Source organism: Thermobia domestica, chromosome 12 (assembly GCF_964235325.1).
Source record: "Thermobia domestica chromosome 12, izTheDome1.hap1.1, whole genome shotgun sequence".
Classification (NCBI taxonomy): domain Eukaryota; kingdom Metazoa; phylum Arthropoda; class Insecta; order Zygentoma; family Lepismatidae; genus Thermobia; species Thermobia domestica.
The window spans coordinates 86,880,915-86,900,095 of record NC_137465.1 but is presented as its reverse complement, the minus strand read 5'-3'; the positions used below and the strand labels follow the sequence as shown (position 1 = coordinate 86,900,095).

The 19,181-nt window shown below is 35.3% G+C and overlaps 1 protein-coding gene across 2 annotated transcripts; it reads left to right on the top strand.

Annotated features, from left to right (window-relative positions):
- The first annotated feature begins 6,809 nt into the window (after nt 1–6,809).
- On the top strand, nt 6,810–17,911 carry LOC145665742 (uncharacterized). 2 transcript variants are annotated; one of them, XM_081732879.1, is made up of 4 exons: nt 6,810–6,897; nt 12,031–12,136; nt 12,995–13,128; nt 17,696–17,911. In XM_081732879.1, exons 2-4 carry the CDS (start codon nt 12,031–12,033, stop codon nt 17,885–17,887), a joined length of 432 nt encoding a protein of 143 aa, XP_081589005.1. In that variant the 5' UTR covers nt 6,810–6,897; the 3' UTR covers nt 17,888–17,911. The 2 variants fall into 2 exon arrangements, 1 of the variants encoding a protein (XP_081589005.1); XR_014127630.1 differs by lacking the exon at nt 12,995–13,128.
- The last annotated feature ends 1,270 nt before the right edge of the window (nt 17,912–19,181 follow it).

Below are 19,181 nucleotides of genomic sequence, written 5' to 3'. Positions count from 1 at the left end.
CCTATATGCACAAAAAAGCACACGTCACGCACTCCTCACCAGGGATGAATTCAGGGGGTAGCCCGGCGGGAATCACCCCCGCGAAGAAAATTCATTCCCCCCGGAGAAACTCCCAAAATTTCAGTTACAAAATGTAGAAATTACTTCACCCAATTATTTGTTTTTCTTTCCGTGCACGTGCAGACGAAATCCGATCTCTCAATATACATACAAATGACGCAGACTCATTCTATATAAATATTAAACATGCAACATCTAAGGTAGAATACCAAATAGTCAATAAAACCTGTATTTCTTAACGCTATGACCGAGTTTGGCAGAACATAAAATTGTCAACTGTTCAAGAAATGTTTGTATTTTAGTAGGTACTATACTCTCGCCCTATATTATATATTAGTAGGTAGCACTAGCACAGATTGAGATAGGAAAGGAAAAATAGGGAAGATCTTTCGATCATTCTATATGATCTCTGATGTCAGCAGACTTCATTTCTTGAAAATGTACAGCTCTTGCATTATTTGAAATAGAGCGCCTAAATCCCATTTCTCACATCGGAAGTAACAGACGGAAATGTGTTTTACGATTGTTAAAGTAAACACACAGTCAGTTAAAGGGTGAGATTCAGAGGGTGTCATTTAGAGGGATCGGGGAAGAACAGTTATCCCTACTGGGTTAGAGATTTATATAGAATTTATAAATATAATAGTAGTATATAAGTGAAAGATTACTATTGAAGATGACGAAAGAGGGGCAAGCGGGGCGGCTGCTCCGGGCACCGAAGTAAGGGGCGCACAATTCGGGAGGGAAAAAGAAAAGAAAAGAAGGAAAGAAAAAAAGAGGAATGAAACACATGTGCACATATATAAAATGAAAGGAAAAAAGTACTAAAAAGTGCTCAAAATCAAGGAAAAGCAGAGTTTACTTTTTAAAATTTTCTCACCTTTCCCAGCTGGTCTGTCGACCTCACTCATATGTACGGGGGTGCCGTCGTATAGTCTCGCCTAGTTTTTTTTTTTTTTTTTTTTGTTTTTTGTTTTTGTACCTATACGAGCAAAATTGTGTGATTATTCCATTCGGACCCGGTCATCTTTGGCGTTTTCCTACATTCTCAGTTAGTGACTCTTATTGCTCAAAAACCATTCATTCGATTGATATGGTTAAGGCCTTTCTTTTTAGAAAATGGATGTGGCTATTTTTTTGTGTAAGTTGCATTGCAGTAGGTGGGAAATTATTGAGGGAAATGTAGGGGCGAAAATTTAGAAAAAGATCCCTAACCGAATTTAAATTTTTTTTGTATCTAGCACCACTGCTACTATATGGGTTCAAGTCACCTAAAAAAAATTCTTTGGTGTCTTAACAAGATACAGTGAAATCCTGAAGTCGCTGTCTTCCTTTGAAAGAAAGAAAGAAAAATTTTCTGTCGTCATAAACAAGAAATTTTTAGACTTTTTACGCCTCAGAAGCAAAAATCAACCGATGTGCCGGCTGCAGCTTCTCTAATTATTCTATTGAGATTCTTTATGGTGCGTTCTGTAGGTCAAAGAGGAGGCTTTCAGATAGTGGTACGTTTGTTTCAATGTAGCCAACAAGACGGAAATAATAGAGGGGAAAAGGGAAATTTTTCGAATTTTTAACCTAAAATCATGAATTAATTGTTTTGGCTGGAAAAACTGCCATCAGACAGATAAAAGCTATCTGAAAAGAAACGTTAGTACTCCAAGAATATATCCTACAAATATCATGTCGATATCTCACAAAGTAAGCGTGAAATTAAAAAAAAAAAAAATCTCATTGTACCTCAGAAATTCACCATTTCCAAAACAGGGTTTATTATAAACCTCAACTGTACTTCCCCTATTTATTCTAGTGAAACTTTTTATGGTGCGCTGTGTAGGCTAAGGACGAGGCTTTTAGACACTGGTACGTTTGTTCGAGTGTAGCCAACAAAAGGGGAATAATAGAAACTAAAAGGATTTTTCATAATTTGCCCCTAAAATCTGGAATTAAAATTTTCTGTAGCTGGCAACACTGCTATCAAACACACACATACTCTCTTAAAATAAGCTCTGGTATCCCTCTAATATATCCTACAAGTATTGTGACGATATCTAATAAAGTAAACATGTCAATAAAAAATATTTCATTCTACCTTTAAAAAAACACAGTTATCTTTCCAATTAGAGAACAAGGTCTACTGTAAACCTCAACTGTACTTCTCCTAATTATCCTATTGAAGCATTCTATAGTGCGTTGTATAGAGCAGAGACGAGATTTCCAGATACTGGTACATTTGTTCCAATGTAGCCAACAAACACCGAAATAATAGAGACAAAACAGATAATTTTCCCAAAATTCCCCACTAAAATCTGGAATGAAAATTTTCTATATCTGGCAACACTGCTACTAGACAGGCGGAAACTATCTTAAATTAAACATTGGTACATCACTAACATATCCTATAAGTATTAGGGCGATATTCAAGGAACAAAGCTTCTAATTACCAAAAATATATTACGGTAAACAGAAAAGTAGGGAAAAGCTACAAAAATCAAGGGTTAGAACCTAAATACGAATTTTTCGTGTGCCCCCTAATTACCCCATTGTAACGATCTGTACTTGTGTTTGTTAAGTAAGAAAAAATGTTCGATCGGCGTAAGCTGACTTGCACTCGGACTTTCAGTTACGGATTTATAAACAAAAATTTCGTTTTTTTGCCGAAATTTAGGGAAATTTTAATTTCCCTAATTGGCAACACTGCGCGCAGGCCCGTCCAATTGATGTCAACAGTTAGGTATCCATCAGAGGTATCTACCTGGCAAGTCTTAAGGAGGTCTTTGTACAACGAAGGAAGCTACAGGGAAAAAAGAAAAGAAATTAGAAAATTTTCGAATTTTTGATTAAGGTGAAATTTGAGAAGGAAATTTGACACCAGAAGAAAAAGAAATTAATATGATAAACTATGGTCCAACCATATTTTGCAAGAATAATATCCCGATATCTTAATTAGTGTCCACACAGAAGCGGATTAAAAAAGTGACGCACCCGTGTGTGCCACTTTGGCCACCTGGGCCACCGAGTGTACATTTGATTACTTTTTTTTGACTACTAACCCGTGTTGTTGTTGTAGTTATAGTCTCGACTAATAATAATATCGTTGTTGTAAACAATAACTTTATAAGGAAAATTTTCTCTCCTTTTTACATCTTAGTTCCAACACTGTTGGTGGGAAATACAGGGTGTTTCAATACGAATATCGGGGTTTTAAGTCTTCGTAGTACTTATTACATTTTACGTACACTTATAAGCAATGCATCAAGTAAAAGAGTACCTCAAACAGTCTTTGCTACAAGTGTTCGATGTGAGATTCATTCGTCATACGGCACACATCTAGTCGATAGGCAACAAAGGCCTATATACTTTCCGCCATATGGCATAAAACACATTCAATTTAGGGGAGTCTCGTTTCAACTGTACCATCTCCTGAGGATTTGCAGACGGCCAGATGCAAACATTATGAGTGCTCACATTAGCTCTTAGGTGAAATGTCGATTTATTACTGAAGACGACACGATCCAGGAAATCTTCATTGTTATGCAGCAATATTTCACTTGCGAAATTGGCATGTAAACCGTAGTCTGTAGGCTTTAGACCTGTAGCAACTACAAACGATAAGGACGTAGTTACAAGCGTCTCCTTAATATTCTTCACACAGACGGTTGCACTGTACAGATTCAGTCTTTATTAAAACACAAAAAAACTTCCTGCTCTCTAGTCTACATCTTTGCTGCTTGCTCTTTCTAACGGCAGACAGAAGAAACAATGCATGTACATGCGTGCGTACGAAACTGTTTGAGTTGCTCTTTCATTTGATATAATATTTATAATTGTAAGTTAATTGTAATAGATACTACAAAGTTTAAAAACCCAAATATTAATTTTGAAACACCCTGCATTACTTCAAATTGTGTCATCCTATATTCATGTCTTTTATATACATGTCATCAGGGCCGTTCCTAGTCAATTTGTCGCCCCATGCAATGGCATAATTTGCCGCCTCCCCCTCTCTCCAGAAAGAACAAATCTTAAAAGTCATGATTTTAAGTATGCTACTCCAGCATGAACAACAAAGGTGAGGGTAAGTGCAGTTGCACTCAGAAAGGCTTAAATACTTACTAAAAATGCAATCACGTTCTGTCTTTTTTTTTTAAATATTAATCTATTACGTTAGTGAAAGATAAAGCAAACACACCTGCAGAGGAAAAATGGCAATCCTTTTTATAGAATTCACTATCGAGCTTCAATCTCAATGTATCAGTTTGCAATTCCAGTGCAATTAGCTCTTTTATCTTTATTTTTTATTTTTCTTCTACACCTGTTAAATTTTTTAAAAACTTCTTTCTATCTTCAATGATAAGCAACTTGTTTCTGACAAAATCAAGACTAGTTGTCATATCAAAACTGTGATAACTTACTAAATGGAACAGATATTCGCTACTATTCGAGAATTGAATTCTTGCATTTGACAACAATCAAGCAATTTGTGCTCGGATTTATTCGACCATTTACTTTAGCATTGTCCATATGATCTTAAACTAATGCAACCTAAACATAATTTATGAAGGTAGTATTCAAATAGGTCAGCTAAGCAAGTGTAACTACCATTATCATGAAGTCTGTTTCCAACAAGAAATATTTAATTTAAATAATATACTTATGACAGATTTTGCCGGACCCTCCAAACTTGCCGCTCCATGCAAATGCACGTGTTACATATATGGTAGTACTCTGCATATCATATATATCTAGTCGACAAATTATTTATATATGATATTTAGAAAAATACTATTAGGCAAATTAGTATTAGTTTTTACCTTTAGACAAGTTATTTGACTTTTATACTGTTCGAGACATTATTTTCATACTTATTCCTATTTTCATACTTATTCATACTAAGTCCTGTTTGCACGAAAAAACAAAATTTCATTTCTACTTTTATTTCTTAGTTGATATTGATGAAAACTGTTGAAACCCGAATTGTTAATGGGTATGGTATTCATGTAAATTGTAAAATATTTGTGGCGTATCAATATCTAGCGTTTAATTTATGTTGCATTTTACGGTGATTACATATACATAAAACTATTTCATACTTAAATAGACGTAAGATGCATTACAAATGACTATTTGAAAAAAAAACGAAATTTAGAAAAAAAGAGAGGCAATGTTTCTTTTCTAAAAAACGTGCATTTCTGAAAAAATACGAACCGATTTTTTTTCTATTTACAACACTAAATGTGACTCACCGAAAGTTAATGTTTTTTTGTGCAGTATCAGAGCGTCGGGTGCACGGTCCGTTCTTCTTTCAGGAACAAACAATTACAGGAGAAAGTTACTTAGCATTGCTACGTAACTGGTTGATTCTGCAACTTAGCATTGCAGAGAAAGACGACTTCGTTCTACAACAAGATGGAGCGCCGCCACACTGGCATCGTGCTGTACGCAGGTTTCTAAACGAGAACCTCCCAAACCGATGATAAGGGCGCTCTGGACTCAATGATCAAGTTGTTTGCAAGTGGCTCCAAGATCACCTGACCTCACTGTTTGTGACTTCTTTCTGTGGGGATTTGTGAAGGACAAAGTGTATGCACCTCCACTACCCGCAACTCTGAACGATCTGCAAGGCATCAGTGATGCTGTCAACTCCATCACACCGGATATGCTTCACAACGTTTGGTTGGAGCTAGATTACCACCTCGATATTTCCCGCGTTACAGGTGGCGCGCACATCGAGTGTTTGTGATTTCAATTATTGCTACAAAAACTTTTTGAGTTTTGTATCACTGTTCAAAATTTCAGCAAAATATTCCTTCGCATATTAAATTTATACTAATTTGAAACCTAGGTCTTCTTTCTGTGCTCACCCTGTATTTTACAAAGCGTGTTACGGGCATCATAAGGAGCCTTGTGCAGATGCAAATTTAAGTCAGTTTTCCTTTCGTTTCTCCAAAAATGCTTAAAGGAAATAAATAAAATTCATTCATTCCTACCTTACTTTAAAAGGATTTACCTAAGTAGGATTTTCCTAGAGACTGTGTGGTTCAGTGTGAAATGCCTTTTGTGGATCCATGATCTTGGCTTGTGTGAAATAAGTACAATATGCTATACATTTGCTTTGAGTTGTGAGTACTAGTAGTATGCAGTACGTATATGTTGGGGAGGAGCAGTACATACATGTGCATAGGCCCCTTAGAAAGTACCTCCCGGTGGGCCTCTGGGTAGCAGTATGACCCTGGCTTCATCCATATTAATTGGAACTGCTGTTAAAAGAGTAATAATGGATTTAAAATTACATTTTTTGTGGAATCTAATATTTCAAAATCTCAAAATCTTCAAAATTATATCTTTAAAGAATTACTCTGACATATTAGTGTACTTAAAAGTCTCTTCACTGATAAAAATGATTTATTCAAAAATGAATACATTTTACTACTCAAAAAAAATTGAGTAAATTAGTCTCAATTGTGAGGAGAAAATAACTCAAAAAATGAGAATGAGGAAATTTAGTTGCATATTTGAGTCAGAGACTGGTTCTCAAAAACGAGTAATAATATAGTCCTAAAAAATATTGTTTTATGATATAAATATATCATTGAATATCGTGAGATATAAAAGACAGTTTGCAAATGCAAGACTATGGAAAACAAGTACGAACAAGCTAACATAAGAGCACAAAAGTCCTTTATAATCCTGAACTATATGTTCTCATTCTGCCTGATGGAGGAACTACTTAGCGGATGGATAAAGAGAAAGTTAAAAGGCAACATGGAGATCATTCAAAACAGCGTTGTTTATTTATTAACAATATGTTATAAGACAAGAAGATAGAGGATTTCGCAGGTAAGTACTGCTAGCAACATGAATTTAGTTTTTAGTGTGAATGCAACATTGCTTGTGTGCGATAATCGATTGACGGTTAATCACGACAATCCGTTATTTTCCTTCGAAAATCATGAGTAATGCTTCTAGGTACTGGTTCCCAGATAGAATGCCCTGAAGCCTCACTCTATGCTTCTGGGCATTCTATATCTTAGACAAAGTTGTTGTGTTAATGATATGCGACTCTCCAATATATTCAGTAAATGGTTTACCTTTTTTTTGGTGAATTGGGGCGTGCAGGTTTACTTTTGGCGCTGCACTCTAAATAACTGTTGTTAAAATACAATTCTTTTAATAATTTCCTTCTTATTGTCCCCTAAAAGATTTGTGGCGGGTGACATGAAATAACTCCCTTGCGGGAAGCTTCTAGATTACTGGTCCCCCATGTAGGTTAGTAGCTGGATTGGTTTCTTTCTCTACTAAAGTTTATACATTTAATCTACACAGTATTGCCGAGCGAGCGTTAGCGAGTGAAGGCGGTTGAGAGCCCCGCAGGGCACGTTGTTTTCTGTCTTTATTATTGCTCAATGGGAAGGGGGACCAGTAATCTAGAACCTTGCCCTCACTTGCAGGCCCGTATCCATGCGGGGGGTCTAGGGGGTCGGGCTCCTAAATTTTTACTGCCTGCCTAAAATGTTCACGGTAGGCTTGCAAATGAACTATAATATGGTTGGATTCCCCCCCCCCCCCTACATTTTTCGGCTGGCTACCGGCCTGCTCACTTGCACAGATAAAATTTCAAGGGACCACCAGAAGTATTAGTTGAAAAATTGCAATTCCTTTACGATTGCCATATAAATACGGATTCCGTATATGTTGCATAAAAGCTACAATGTAAAAAAAAAACAGGCATTACTCGAGCAGACTGTTCTATCAAGTTTTGACACATTTCTTACATTCTCAGGTTGGGTTAAAGTTTCTTTTTTTTTAAGCACTAAATAACAAGCTTCAGTACTACATACAGATTAACTTCAGAAGGGCTCAATGTAAATACAGTGTGGACGTATGGCATAAACACGAACAAACTTGTGCTAGGTGGCAATAAAAGCATGAATGTTATCTAACCGAGTCAGTGCAGGACGAACCTGGTGGCACTGTTCGTAGGTTTCTTTAAGAAAATTTCCCTGGACTGACACAAACTTTTCACTTTATCAAATTTTCCGTTGTTTGTTGAGTGTCCAATACTTATGACAGAAGTTATGTAATAATTTTAATTTAGCTATGTTAAGGGAACTACCACCAGTGGCGTCATTTAGGGGGCAGGGAGGGGTAATTGCACCCCCTGAGATTGAGATTTATATAGATTTTTTGAGTAGAATAGTAGTCAGTGAAAAACGCAAAAAATTTTCTTATATCAAGGGGTCTTGCCCTCCCACAAGCAAAATCTGAAATGACACTTCTGCTACCAACCACATTTGATTTATTCATTTACTTTTTCCTTCTATTTTTACGTTTTTTTTTTTCAAAAGTATACACACAGCCAACAAAATGAAATATAGTGAAATCTTTCAGTTTAACATCCCATGATTATGCCTTTAGGTTAAGGGAGACCATGATTAAAGCAAGTGAATGATGATGGAAGAATGAGAAAGTGGGAGGAAACGGGAGTACCTCGACAAAATCCACAAACACAATGTTGTTTATCACAAGCTTGCTTGGGTGAAAATCGTACCAAGGAAACCATGCACCTGAGGTAAGCGCTCCCCACTGAGCCAACGTGCACCCCACTAGCTGACAATGGGTGCAAATTAGTGATGGGTAAATTCCCGGGAAGATATTTTTCGGGAATATTCCCTGGGAAGATTCCCGGGAAGATTCCCAAAATGGGAATTTATCCGGGAATTTATGTTCAATCAGAAAGAAAATTGCATTCCATTACTATATTATGATTTCAAAGTTGAATTAATTTTTATATCACAGCATATTATTACTGTTGTTCACAGAGGATTCTTTAAAATGTATATTCTGAACGGTACTATGTCACTATATTAACAATTTATTATATTTAGAGGGTACGCATATATGTATATTTATTTACAATGTGTTCTATCAATTAAATATGTGTGAAAAAATTATATAGTAACAGTTTAAATTTATATGTAAGTGGATTTGCTCAACTTGACTCTATTACTGATATTATAAACACATTAAATTTATAAATGTTATAAACCAATTAGATTGGGTAAATGCTGCAAGATACATGTCACATCAATTTATCAACATTTGCGCATACATATTTATGTTCACAAAATTTGCAAGATACTTACTTATCTTTATGTTTTAACACGTAACATTGCCATACACGACCGTTCATTCTACCTATTTCTCGAAATTCCATACGTTAATTCACATGTAAAAGAAGTCCGAGTACCTCTTCCGAAATTCGAGTCAGAGAGAGAAGACAGACCGACATCTATTACTAATGGTGGTTCAGGGTTTATTTTTAGTACTTGATCTCTATTTCTACATAATTCTAAATTACTTTACAAAATGCTTCCTTTTCATCATTTGTAAATTATTACTTTGTTAATTTTGGCTGTTCTTTAGCATTGGGGGCCAGGTTTTGCACCTACTTTTTTGCGATATTCTATTACGATGCGGTTGTTTTATGGTTTCATACGTTAAATTACGTTACCAACATTAAATTCAGAGGCATTGCAGAGCGAGCGTTAGCGAATGAAGGGGGGTTAGAGCCCCGCATGGATGTTGTTTTCTATATTCGTTACCAACAATTCACTTTGTTTTCTCACATAAATCACTTCCACTTACCTTCCCGTTTTGTATAAATCCCCTACTGCTCTTAAAAAAATGTGTTCGATACTTTCTTGACTACTTGAACATCACTATCAACTAATTTCTTCCGTAGATTATCCTACTTGTTGCTAGTTTTGGCCCTCCAATACCAAACAATTACTCCAGGGTTTTAGTGCAAATGGAAATGGAACTTAAAAAAATCATATTATTAGTTATATAAATTACCGTCAAATAATTTTAATTTTTTTAACCTCCAAATTCTTTAAAACCTAGAAGTAAATCATAATATATTAAAATAAAGTAATTAATCATATAGTTCATATAATTTAGAAGATAAAGTAAAGAAATCGAAATAAATTCCTTCCCGGGAATTTATAGGCCAAGTAAAAAACCCGGGAATATTCCCATTTTTAAATTCCTTCCCACCGGGAATATTCCCACTGCCCATCACTAGTGCAAATTATGCTACTTGCAGCACACACAAACTATTGCAATTGAATTGCTTTATTTCTGAATAACAAAGAACAATTTAAGTAGTGATGTTCGTTAATCAGTCAACTAGAGAATTCCCCTGAATTTTTCACGTTTTATCGACAAATTCCTTTTTTCCTTTTTGCTAAATTTACCTATGAAATTTCTCTAGACTAGGGAACTTTCCCTCAAACTACGAACACTACGGTGGCTGTTTCAGCTGAATTACTTATTGTTTAACACGGGTATTGGTTTCGTTACTCATTGGGAAGTGTGGGAGCCTGAAAAATGAAGGTATGCGAGTTGCACAGAAGGTTAGTTTTTTTCGAGTTTCATGTCAATTCCTTCATTGTACCTATTTTTGTATTATTATTCATACGTCTCATCCATCACTGTCTCCCTTTACCGTCTGGTTAGATTCTTTGGCTTGGTGCAGTTCAACCTGGTTAATGTCTTGTCCGTACAATGCTGGGACTTTATACTGGTACATTTCAGTCAGGATATGAATCTGATAGCACAGTGCTTTTGAATCCGTCTTACCAAGGGCCGAGGTGGTGCATAGTGTTCTTCGTTCGATCCCAACTTCCGCCAAGTGAACTTTGTAGTAGACAAACACCGTGTGCGTGGGTTTTCTCGGAGCTCTCCCGTTTCGTCCCACTTCTTCATTCCCCCATTTCCTTTATTTCTCAAGTGACAAATTCATCTCTCATTCCCCTGCGTACACATGAAAGAAAAGCACGTTGTTTAAGGGATACAGCTTTTTTCAAGCTTTTTTTTTTATATATTCAACTACTACCTTCGTTTTCCCTGTAATGGAATCTACAATTAAAAATGTGCCTTGACAAGATTCAATACTTATGACTACTATGTACTATTCTACTCCTCCCCCCGCAATTTCCTTGTACACGCCCCTGGATGGAAAAGAACTAGTCCCCAAATCCAAGTCTATCAATCAGTATCATATTTAGTTATTACTTCAATTAAACAAAAGTAGGCTTCAAAAGAAACCAATAAACTTCTGATTTTCTTTCCCTTCAGAATAAGAAATAACCATTCTCATATACAGCTTTACAAAACACACGACCTCATTGTTTCGGGACTTCGGCCTTCAAGACTTCAACCTCTGTAGCATAAAGAGTATAAATGTAAGGCATTATACTGAAACTTTGATTTCATTTGTTTCATTTGAATGTTTGCAACGATATGATTTGGCGGAATTTTTCATAGTAACGAAATACTTCTGGCATTTATCTTTTATTCTGTCTTTTATAGTAGTCAGTATTCTAATCCAAACAATTTCGGTAGCCCCTACTACCTTCCTCATTAGAGTTGAGAATTTTACAAGCAAAGCATACATGCAAAACTCTACGATGACACCGTGAGAGGTGTAATATTTTCCGTGTGAGTTATTCGTGCAACTGAGAAGGTAGCAAGCGCTACCGAAATGCCACTAATATAATACTCAATACTAAAGAACACGAAGTAAACTGAAAATATTTCGAGGTTTTGAAGAACAGGTTTACACGTTTAGCTCGAAAGTTTAGTCTTATTTCAGTGTTTTATCAGATACCAAATTAATATAAAACTAAATGTTATTAGGTAAACATTTATCATACTAATTTCGGGAATATCTGACTTATTAGTTGTACGTACAACCAGTAACAGCACGATCTGCCTGGTATTATCATAGTTTACTTTGCCTGAACAAGAGTCTAATTGCTACTTCACATTATTCATGTATGCGCATTTCTAACATTGCATTAAAACATTATGACAATGAACTACTTTGGAACTTCATGACTATAAAAAGCTAAATTATATTTTTTAATAGAATATATTTGTATTAACAATTAAATCTTTATATTTCAGATGGATGCTGAATTTAAAAATTTGTTCGGCGCGACAGAGTCTGTTTTCAATGTCATCTGTTTGGCAGTGATAATTTTCTTTAAGGTTTCGCTAGAGAAAGTTCTTGGTGAGTAAGATCAAGTTTTCGTGTATATTTATCATATTTCAGGTTGCATGTATAAATATGTACACAAGAGTCTATTTGTCATCAACACAACCCTACTTCTGGCAAAGCACCCATTTGTTTTTTTTTCTTTCTTTACATTATCTTTTTATAGTGTCTATTCACAAACATTGTTTTATTGTTATAATTCAATCGCAGCAAATAGTAGCTTTTATATGCTTTACTTTGAAAAGTAAAAGTAAGTCAGTATTTTGAAACACGTAATACCTTTTAAATAAACGTACATGAACTCAAAATTGCACATCTTTGGCTTATTATCTTCACGTCTTAAGACAGTGATGGGCAAAGCATGGCCCGCGGATTAGATGTAGCTCCTTAAACGTTTCCACCCAGCCCACGCCGTGATTCATTACCTGACGAATATAACTTCACTTCTGAGAATCAGTGGATTATACTTCCAGCCAAATTATGAGAAATGTTTAAAAATGCATTCACAATACCATTTATCACATTCCCCTTCATGATCTTTCGAGTATTAATAGAGCTTGGTTTTACAAGTGATACAATCACTGTTGTTTTTTTTTTTTTTAATTATACTGGCCTACCTATATTTTTTTCGTTTTTCTTTAGCCTGCGGCCCAAAATGTTTCCCCATCATTGTGCTAAGGAATATAACAATTGTCTAGGGCTTTAGAAGGCAGTACACTTTAAGTAAAATCTTATTTCAACTCATGGAAGTAGTTTTTGTATAATTTAGTGTGATTTACATTGTACTTCAAAAAATATTTTGGCAGACAATAGCAATATCTACTAATTCCAAACATTATTATATACTCACTTAGTCATATTTTCTGTCTATAGCAATCAATTGCGCACTACATTTGCTTCCATTTCTACTACCACAAGGTGTAATCATACGTAAGAAAGGAGCTAAAATAGTAAGGAGAAGGTCGGCACCTTACAGGAGCCACGAATATGTCATTGCAGAGCTACAGGTAAGTCGTGTCAGGCGTTTCATTGGACACATAATTTTTGTATACCTTCCTGATTAGGAATATGTCCATTATCGTTCAATTGTAGTCATAGTTTCATAATTACAGAGTTAATACATTTACTTTCCAGATTATACGTTTTGAAAATATCTTAATAGAAGGATGGTTTTATAAATAATTTGATTTGCATACTAATGGATGGTTCTAACGTCATCTGTATATGTAGCAGGGTTGGCAAAAACCATGGCTTTTATTGAAAAAACAAAAAAAATGGGTTTTTTGGTTTAAACCAGGTTTTTTTTGGTTTAAACCAGGTTTATTTGGTTTAAATAATTTGCTCTATATATTCATATCATATATGGACAGAAATACGTTTGTTTCGCCTTGATGTTATTATGCAACAGCCGGGTTATGCTGGAAGGGGTCACATAAGCTTAAAGCGGAATAAAAGCTGCTTCTCGAGTTACATCCGAGAAAAATTGTCCTCCATTTGAACTCGGAACCAGGACTAATTGGCCACAAATGCGATACGTCTGCCGACTCACTCACGAAGGAATCCTGATAAAAATACGTTGTACTGATCTTTACATGCTTCTTAATATAGCTCTCAAGAGTCATTTCAGAAGGACAAAAAGATAAACAGTGCACAAGTGAAACCATTATACTGAATTACATATGGACAATTTCAAAGTACTACGGAGTACAGACGAACTAATTTAATTCAAGTTAGTTAACAACGACTTTTATTGGTCCAAATTAAAGAAATACAACGACTTAATTTGCATATCACAAAGATACGAATTATTTGAGTCCACTTTGGCTCAGACTCATTTATACATAAATAGATATCGAAGATACTTCTCATTTCACTAAATGCCTCTCGTGGGGTCTGTATGACCCTCCTTCCCCCCCCTACACACACACACAAAGTACGGAATTTCGATGTATTTTATCAATAGTAAACAAAACAATATTTAGAATGTTTCTTTGATTGCAATTACATAACAATAATAACTACAAACAAAATCACAAAACAAACATTTATAAACTTACATAAAAAAAGTTGCTTTTGTAGTATAATCTTTTTGAGTAATGAATGGGGAATTTAGGTCTGAATATAATACGAATAATATACGGGAGTGAAACGTGATAACCCACAAATGTGTGTTCATCAAGATTTTACAAACACTTAAAAAAAGAAAACACAGCTGCTTTAAACATTGGTTTAAACCATGGTTTAAACTAGCCAACCCTGATATGTAGTCATTAAGTTTCCCTTCTATGAATAAAGAATCTGTATTCTCAAGCAGTGGCGTAACTAACAGGCTCCCGGTATTTAAGTTTCGGAGTGTAACTTTATAATGTTTGGATGTTAAAAGCACTTTGCAGAGTTCCTCCGTGGCTAAGCGGTTAGCGTACGCGCTCTTGGCGCGGGAGACCCGGGTTCGATTCCCGGCGGTAGCTCATGTGGTTCGGATTCCACGTTAATCAGTAGGTCCACGTCTCACATAGCCTCGCTGCTGAAAGGGACGCTAAACTGAAATTCAACTCCATTCAAAAGCACTTTGCAGGTTTCATATTACTGCAAGAGTACTCTACTTAGAGGAAAAAGAAATCACGGAACCAGCTATAATAGATTTAGTGAATTCTACTCGGAAAATGTATCGCCTTTTGTTGCAACAACTAACAAGTTTCCGATGAGTAGTAAAGAAACAATTTAGTGAAATTTTAACTTTGAATTAATTAGCCAATTATTTAGTCGTAGATAACTTCCTATGTTAGTAGTGTTCTGGATTTGTGTACTTCTTTGCAACTGTATCTCACTGTGCCTCTGACGAAGCCAATCCTGAGCGATCATTTAGTACACTAAAAGCCATCAAACTTTATATTCATAGAACAAGGTCGAAGATGAAATTGAGCTCAGCCCCGTAACTTGCGCTTTTTCTTGGAAGACTAAACATTAATTAGACCTCCTAAAATATGTCAAGTTGAAGCCCCCTAGAATAATGATGGCATTTGAAGTGAAATCCTTACTAAACGTGTTCGATACTTCTTGGGGCGCCAGTTGATGGTTTACTAAAGTAAGATCCAGATTACATATATGCTACATCTTAAAGGAATGTATTTCGTTCAGATAGTGGGGCAGGAGAAACATCTTAAATTATTTGCAATGCTTTTGAAAATAGTACGGTGCTTCACAAGTTAACTAAATGAGACAATATGTTGAAAGCCTTACTAAATATATATTTTGTCTGGGGCTCTAATAGGACACATTGTACTGAATGAGGCTCGGAACACATTTTCGTTTCATTTTTTTTTTCCTGTTATGTGGTAAACCTATTCCAAGCTTTATTTATAAGTTCCTGTTCATATCACATCATACAAAGCAACAAAGTTTTAACTCAAATGAATCCTATCAAACAACTGGAAGCTTAATTGGGGGGGGGCAGTTTCCCGATTCCCCCGCAAAAGTTACGGCATTGGTTGAGCCCTTTGCCAATCCTGAGCACTGAAAGCGAAGAATGGCACCACGTTGATATTGAGAAAGTAGTCAGCGAATTACTCTCAAAAAAAAAAAAAAAAAAAAAAATACGCCGGTTTAGAAATATGTGAGCAAGTTCCACAAGTTTTGACGAGTTTTCATATGTTAGTTGTAATGTGAACGTTAGGAAGAAATTATTTCTGCTCTTGCCTTTGAGGTGAGCGGTCCCAGGTTCGACTCCTGGTGGGGACACTCGGCCGAAAGAGTGTAACAGCTTTTTCAGACCTGCCATCTTGAGTGAAGTCTTTCTTGGGTTTCGTTCATTCATACCATTCAAATGCCGGGATGGAGGTACCTAATATAATGGTCCCAGGCTGCTTCCTTCCTTTCCCAATCCTTTCTTCCTTCCCTTTCATCGTACAGTGGGCTCGCTGAGGGACGTCATCCTTCATACGGGATGGGCTAACGTGGCCTTAGATGCCGACAACCCAGAAATCTAATTCCTAATTCCTAGAAATTATTTCTTTTAAGAAACTTTTTAGTCCCATGTAATTGCTTAATAATAATAATAATAATAATAATAATAATAATAATAATAATAATAATAATAATAATAATAATGTGCAATTTTTGTATATTAGCAAGTAGTGTCTGACTAGATGGAAAAATAACTCTACTACTGTATAAATTGTACGTGTGCCATGAACGTAGAAACAGGAAGAGCCCTTTTGACATTTTCGCGGATGGAGGGGGGCATGCATTCTTAGTTACGCTACTGTTCTCAAAGCATTCTAGTAATTTGTTTAACAATTGCTAAAAAAGTAGAAATCGAATAACGGTGAAATTTTATATAACTTAGAATTTGTGGTGTGATTCATTGTTTCTTTCTTTTTTTTTCCTGGAAGGAAAACAGCGAAGGAAACTGATCAGAGGATTTTACTTATGTTGGTGACTCATAGCCTTTCTTAAAACTGTTCGACTTTGATTAAATGTATTAAGTGTGGCAGTACAAGCATTGATTCAGGAAGCTCCGCTAAAAGACGCCACTTATGTTTTTTTTTTTCGTCACACATAAGCAGAAATGACTAATTTTCAAGTTTATTGTTTCCTTGTCTTGCATAGATGAAACAGATCGAAATGTTTTTGGTTACCTTTCAATTTCCTTATTTTTATAATCTTATTTCAATTGATATTAATCCTTCCAGAACGTGACAACCCTACTATTATTATAAAGATCGCCATAGACGAGTCAGGTCTTAAGTCTTTCATTTGATGTTTATTAGGATCACGCAAGTGGGATATATATAATATTGTAATGTTAGTACCATAGGTGTTCATTTTACTCCGACCTCACTCACCTTCATTCTCACAGTGAATTGGCCCTCGCCCTCACCTTCGAAGAGAGTTGATCATCGCTCTCGCCTTCGTGTTGGGAATTTGTCCTCGCTCTAGCCCTGACAGTGACAGTTGGCCCTCGCCCTCGCTGTCCAAGCTTGTCATCGCCCTCGCGTCATTATGGTTGAGAGAGAATTTGAGGGTGAGGATGCCCTCGAGAAGGCCATCCTCGCAACGGTAAACACCTCTGGCTTAGTACGTCCGTTACACTGCTCAATAACTCTTCAACAAAAGATAATTTTAAAATTGTTTTCTGCAATCAACAGCTAGATAATTATCTCGGAGGAGTTCGTTAATGGATGTGATCCACCTACTTGTAGTGATAGAAATAAACCATTTCCGGTTAACGTTGATCTCTATAGAGCATAGACAGTAATCTCACATTGTATATTTTTTAATCGATTAAGCGTCCCTAGAATATATTCCATTTCCACTCTAATCACTCTGCTAAAACACTAAATGGTAGATCTACTACAACTTCTGGTTTCAATATTAATTCAAGAAATGTTGCGTAATTCTCTTTACTGTCTTTACCAGAGTCTATATTATCATATTTCAATTGATACTAATTCAAATTAGAACGTAGCAACACTAATATTATTCGAGATATCGCCATACACGAATAAGATTTATAAGTATTTCATTTTATTTTTATTTCTATTGTCACTAATTACACAATCTCTTTGTTTCCAGGGAGATGAAGGCATAGACACATTTATACCAAATGAAAAACTTCTGGGAGGATCTCGTGTCCATTGGCAGTCGACACAGACTGTTTTCCAACGAATGCATACATCTGTCATAGTACTTTGTAGGAATATTCAGAGGGTTCATGTATCCTTACTGTCTTGTGTAAGTTGTTATAAAAATTGTGCTCATGTATAGACTTAGTTTATTATTTGACAAATAAAAAATACAATGTACAAACATATTTTCCTTTAATCAAAATGAAACAAATATATATATATATACATTTAAGTTTGTTTGTGTGTTTGTGTGTAACGTCGCATGATTATGTTTCAAGGCTAAAGGAGAAGGCAATGATAATGAAGTGATGCAATGAAGAAAGCAGGAGGAAACGAGAATACATCGAGAAAACCAGTGCACATAAAATTTGTCCACCATATCAGGCTTACTTGTTTAAAACTACGCAAACCAACATAATAAGTTACAAGGAGCTTGTGTGTTGATTAAATTAAAATTCTCATCTATGCTATTTATGGAAACAACAGGTCTCAGCATAAAAATGTAACCTTGCAGATTCAAAATTGAGTAAAAAAGTACTTTAACAATTAGATTATATTAGTATTCAAAAATAGGAAGGGGAGTATTTATTCTGCTGCCTTGTTGGCACAGGGAAACTTCCCCAAAATTGCAAAGGTAGATGAATTTCACACTGCACTAAAAAATGTATAGTAAGTACGCCTTCTACACATTAATATTGATGTTAGACATTTTCATCTTCAAAGCTGGGAAATAGAACTAATTTTTGAAGTACTCGTATTTTTTCAAAAACTGATTTCTATTTTCCAACTTTTAAGAGGAAAATTTTTTAACTTCAATATTATTGTGTAGAAGGCGTACTTACTATAAATTGTCCAGTGTAGTGTGAGAGTAATCTACCTTTCTAGTTCCAGGAAACCTTCCCTGTGACAGCAAGGCAGCAGAATAAGTACTTTTTTCTCATTTTTGAATACTAATAAAATCTCATTTTTGAGTACTTTTTTACTCATTTTTTTTAAAAAAAAAACTTCTCATTTTTGAGAAGAGTTTTTCTTAAATTTGAGAGGAAATATTCTCAATTTTTGAGAAAGTGTGTTTCTCAATTTTGCGGCAATCTGAGCATTTCGAATACTTTTCTACTCACTTTTGAGTATACATGTTCTCAATTGTGAGGAGAGCATTACTAGTTTTTGAACAAAGAGTTTCTCAATGTTGATTACATTCATCTCATTTTACGGTTAACTTTCTCATTTTTGAGAAAATATGTTCTCGTTATTTTTGAGAAATAGCAGTTTCTCATTTTATTTAAGAATATTTTATCTCGCTTTTAAGAGAATTTTTACTCAAAAGTGAGTAAAATTTACTCAAATATGAGTACATATTGTTCTTATGTTTTGAACACCCACACTTTCTCACTTTTGAGAACAATGTATTCGGAGCTATTCTGAGAACACAA

Coding starts and splice junctions, on each gene's coding strand:
- LOC145665742 (XM_081732879.1), top strand. CDS start 12,031: ATGGATGCTGAATTTAAAAATTTGTTCGGCGCGACAGAGTCTGTTTTC. Junction 12,137..12,994: donor TTCGCTAGAGAAAGTTCTTG/GTGAGTAAGATC, acceptor TTCTGTCTATAG/CAATCAATTGCGCACTACAT. Junction 13,129..17,695: donor ATGTCATTGCAGAGCTACAG/GTAAGTCGTGTC, acceptor CTTTGTTTCCAG/GGAGATGAAGGCATAGACAC.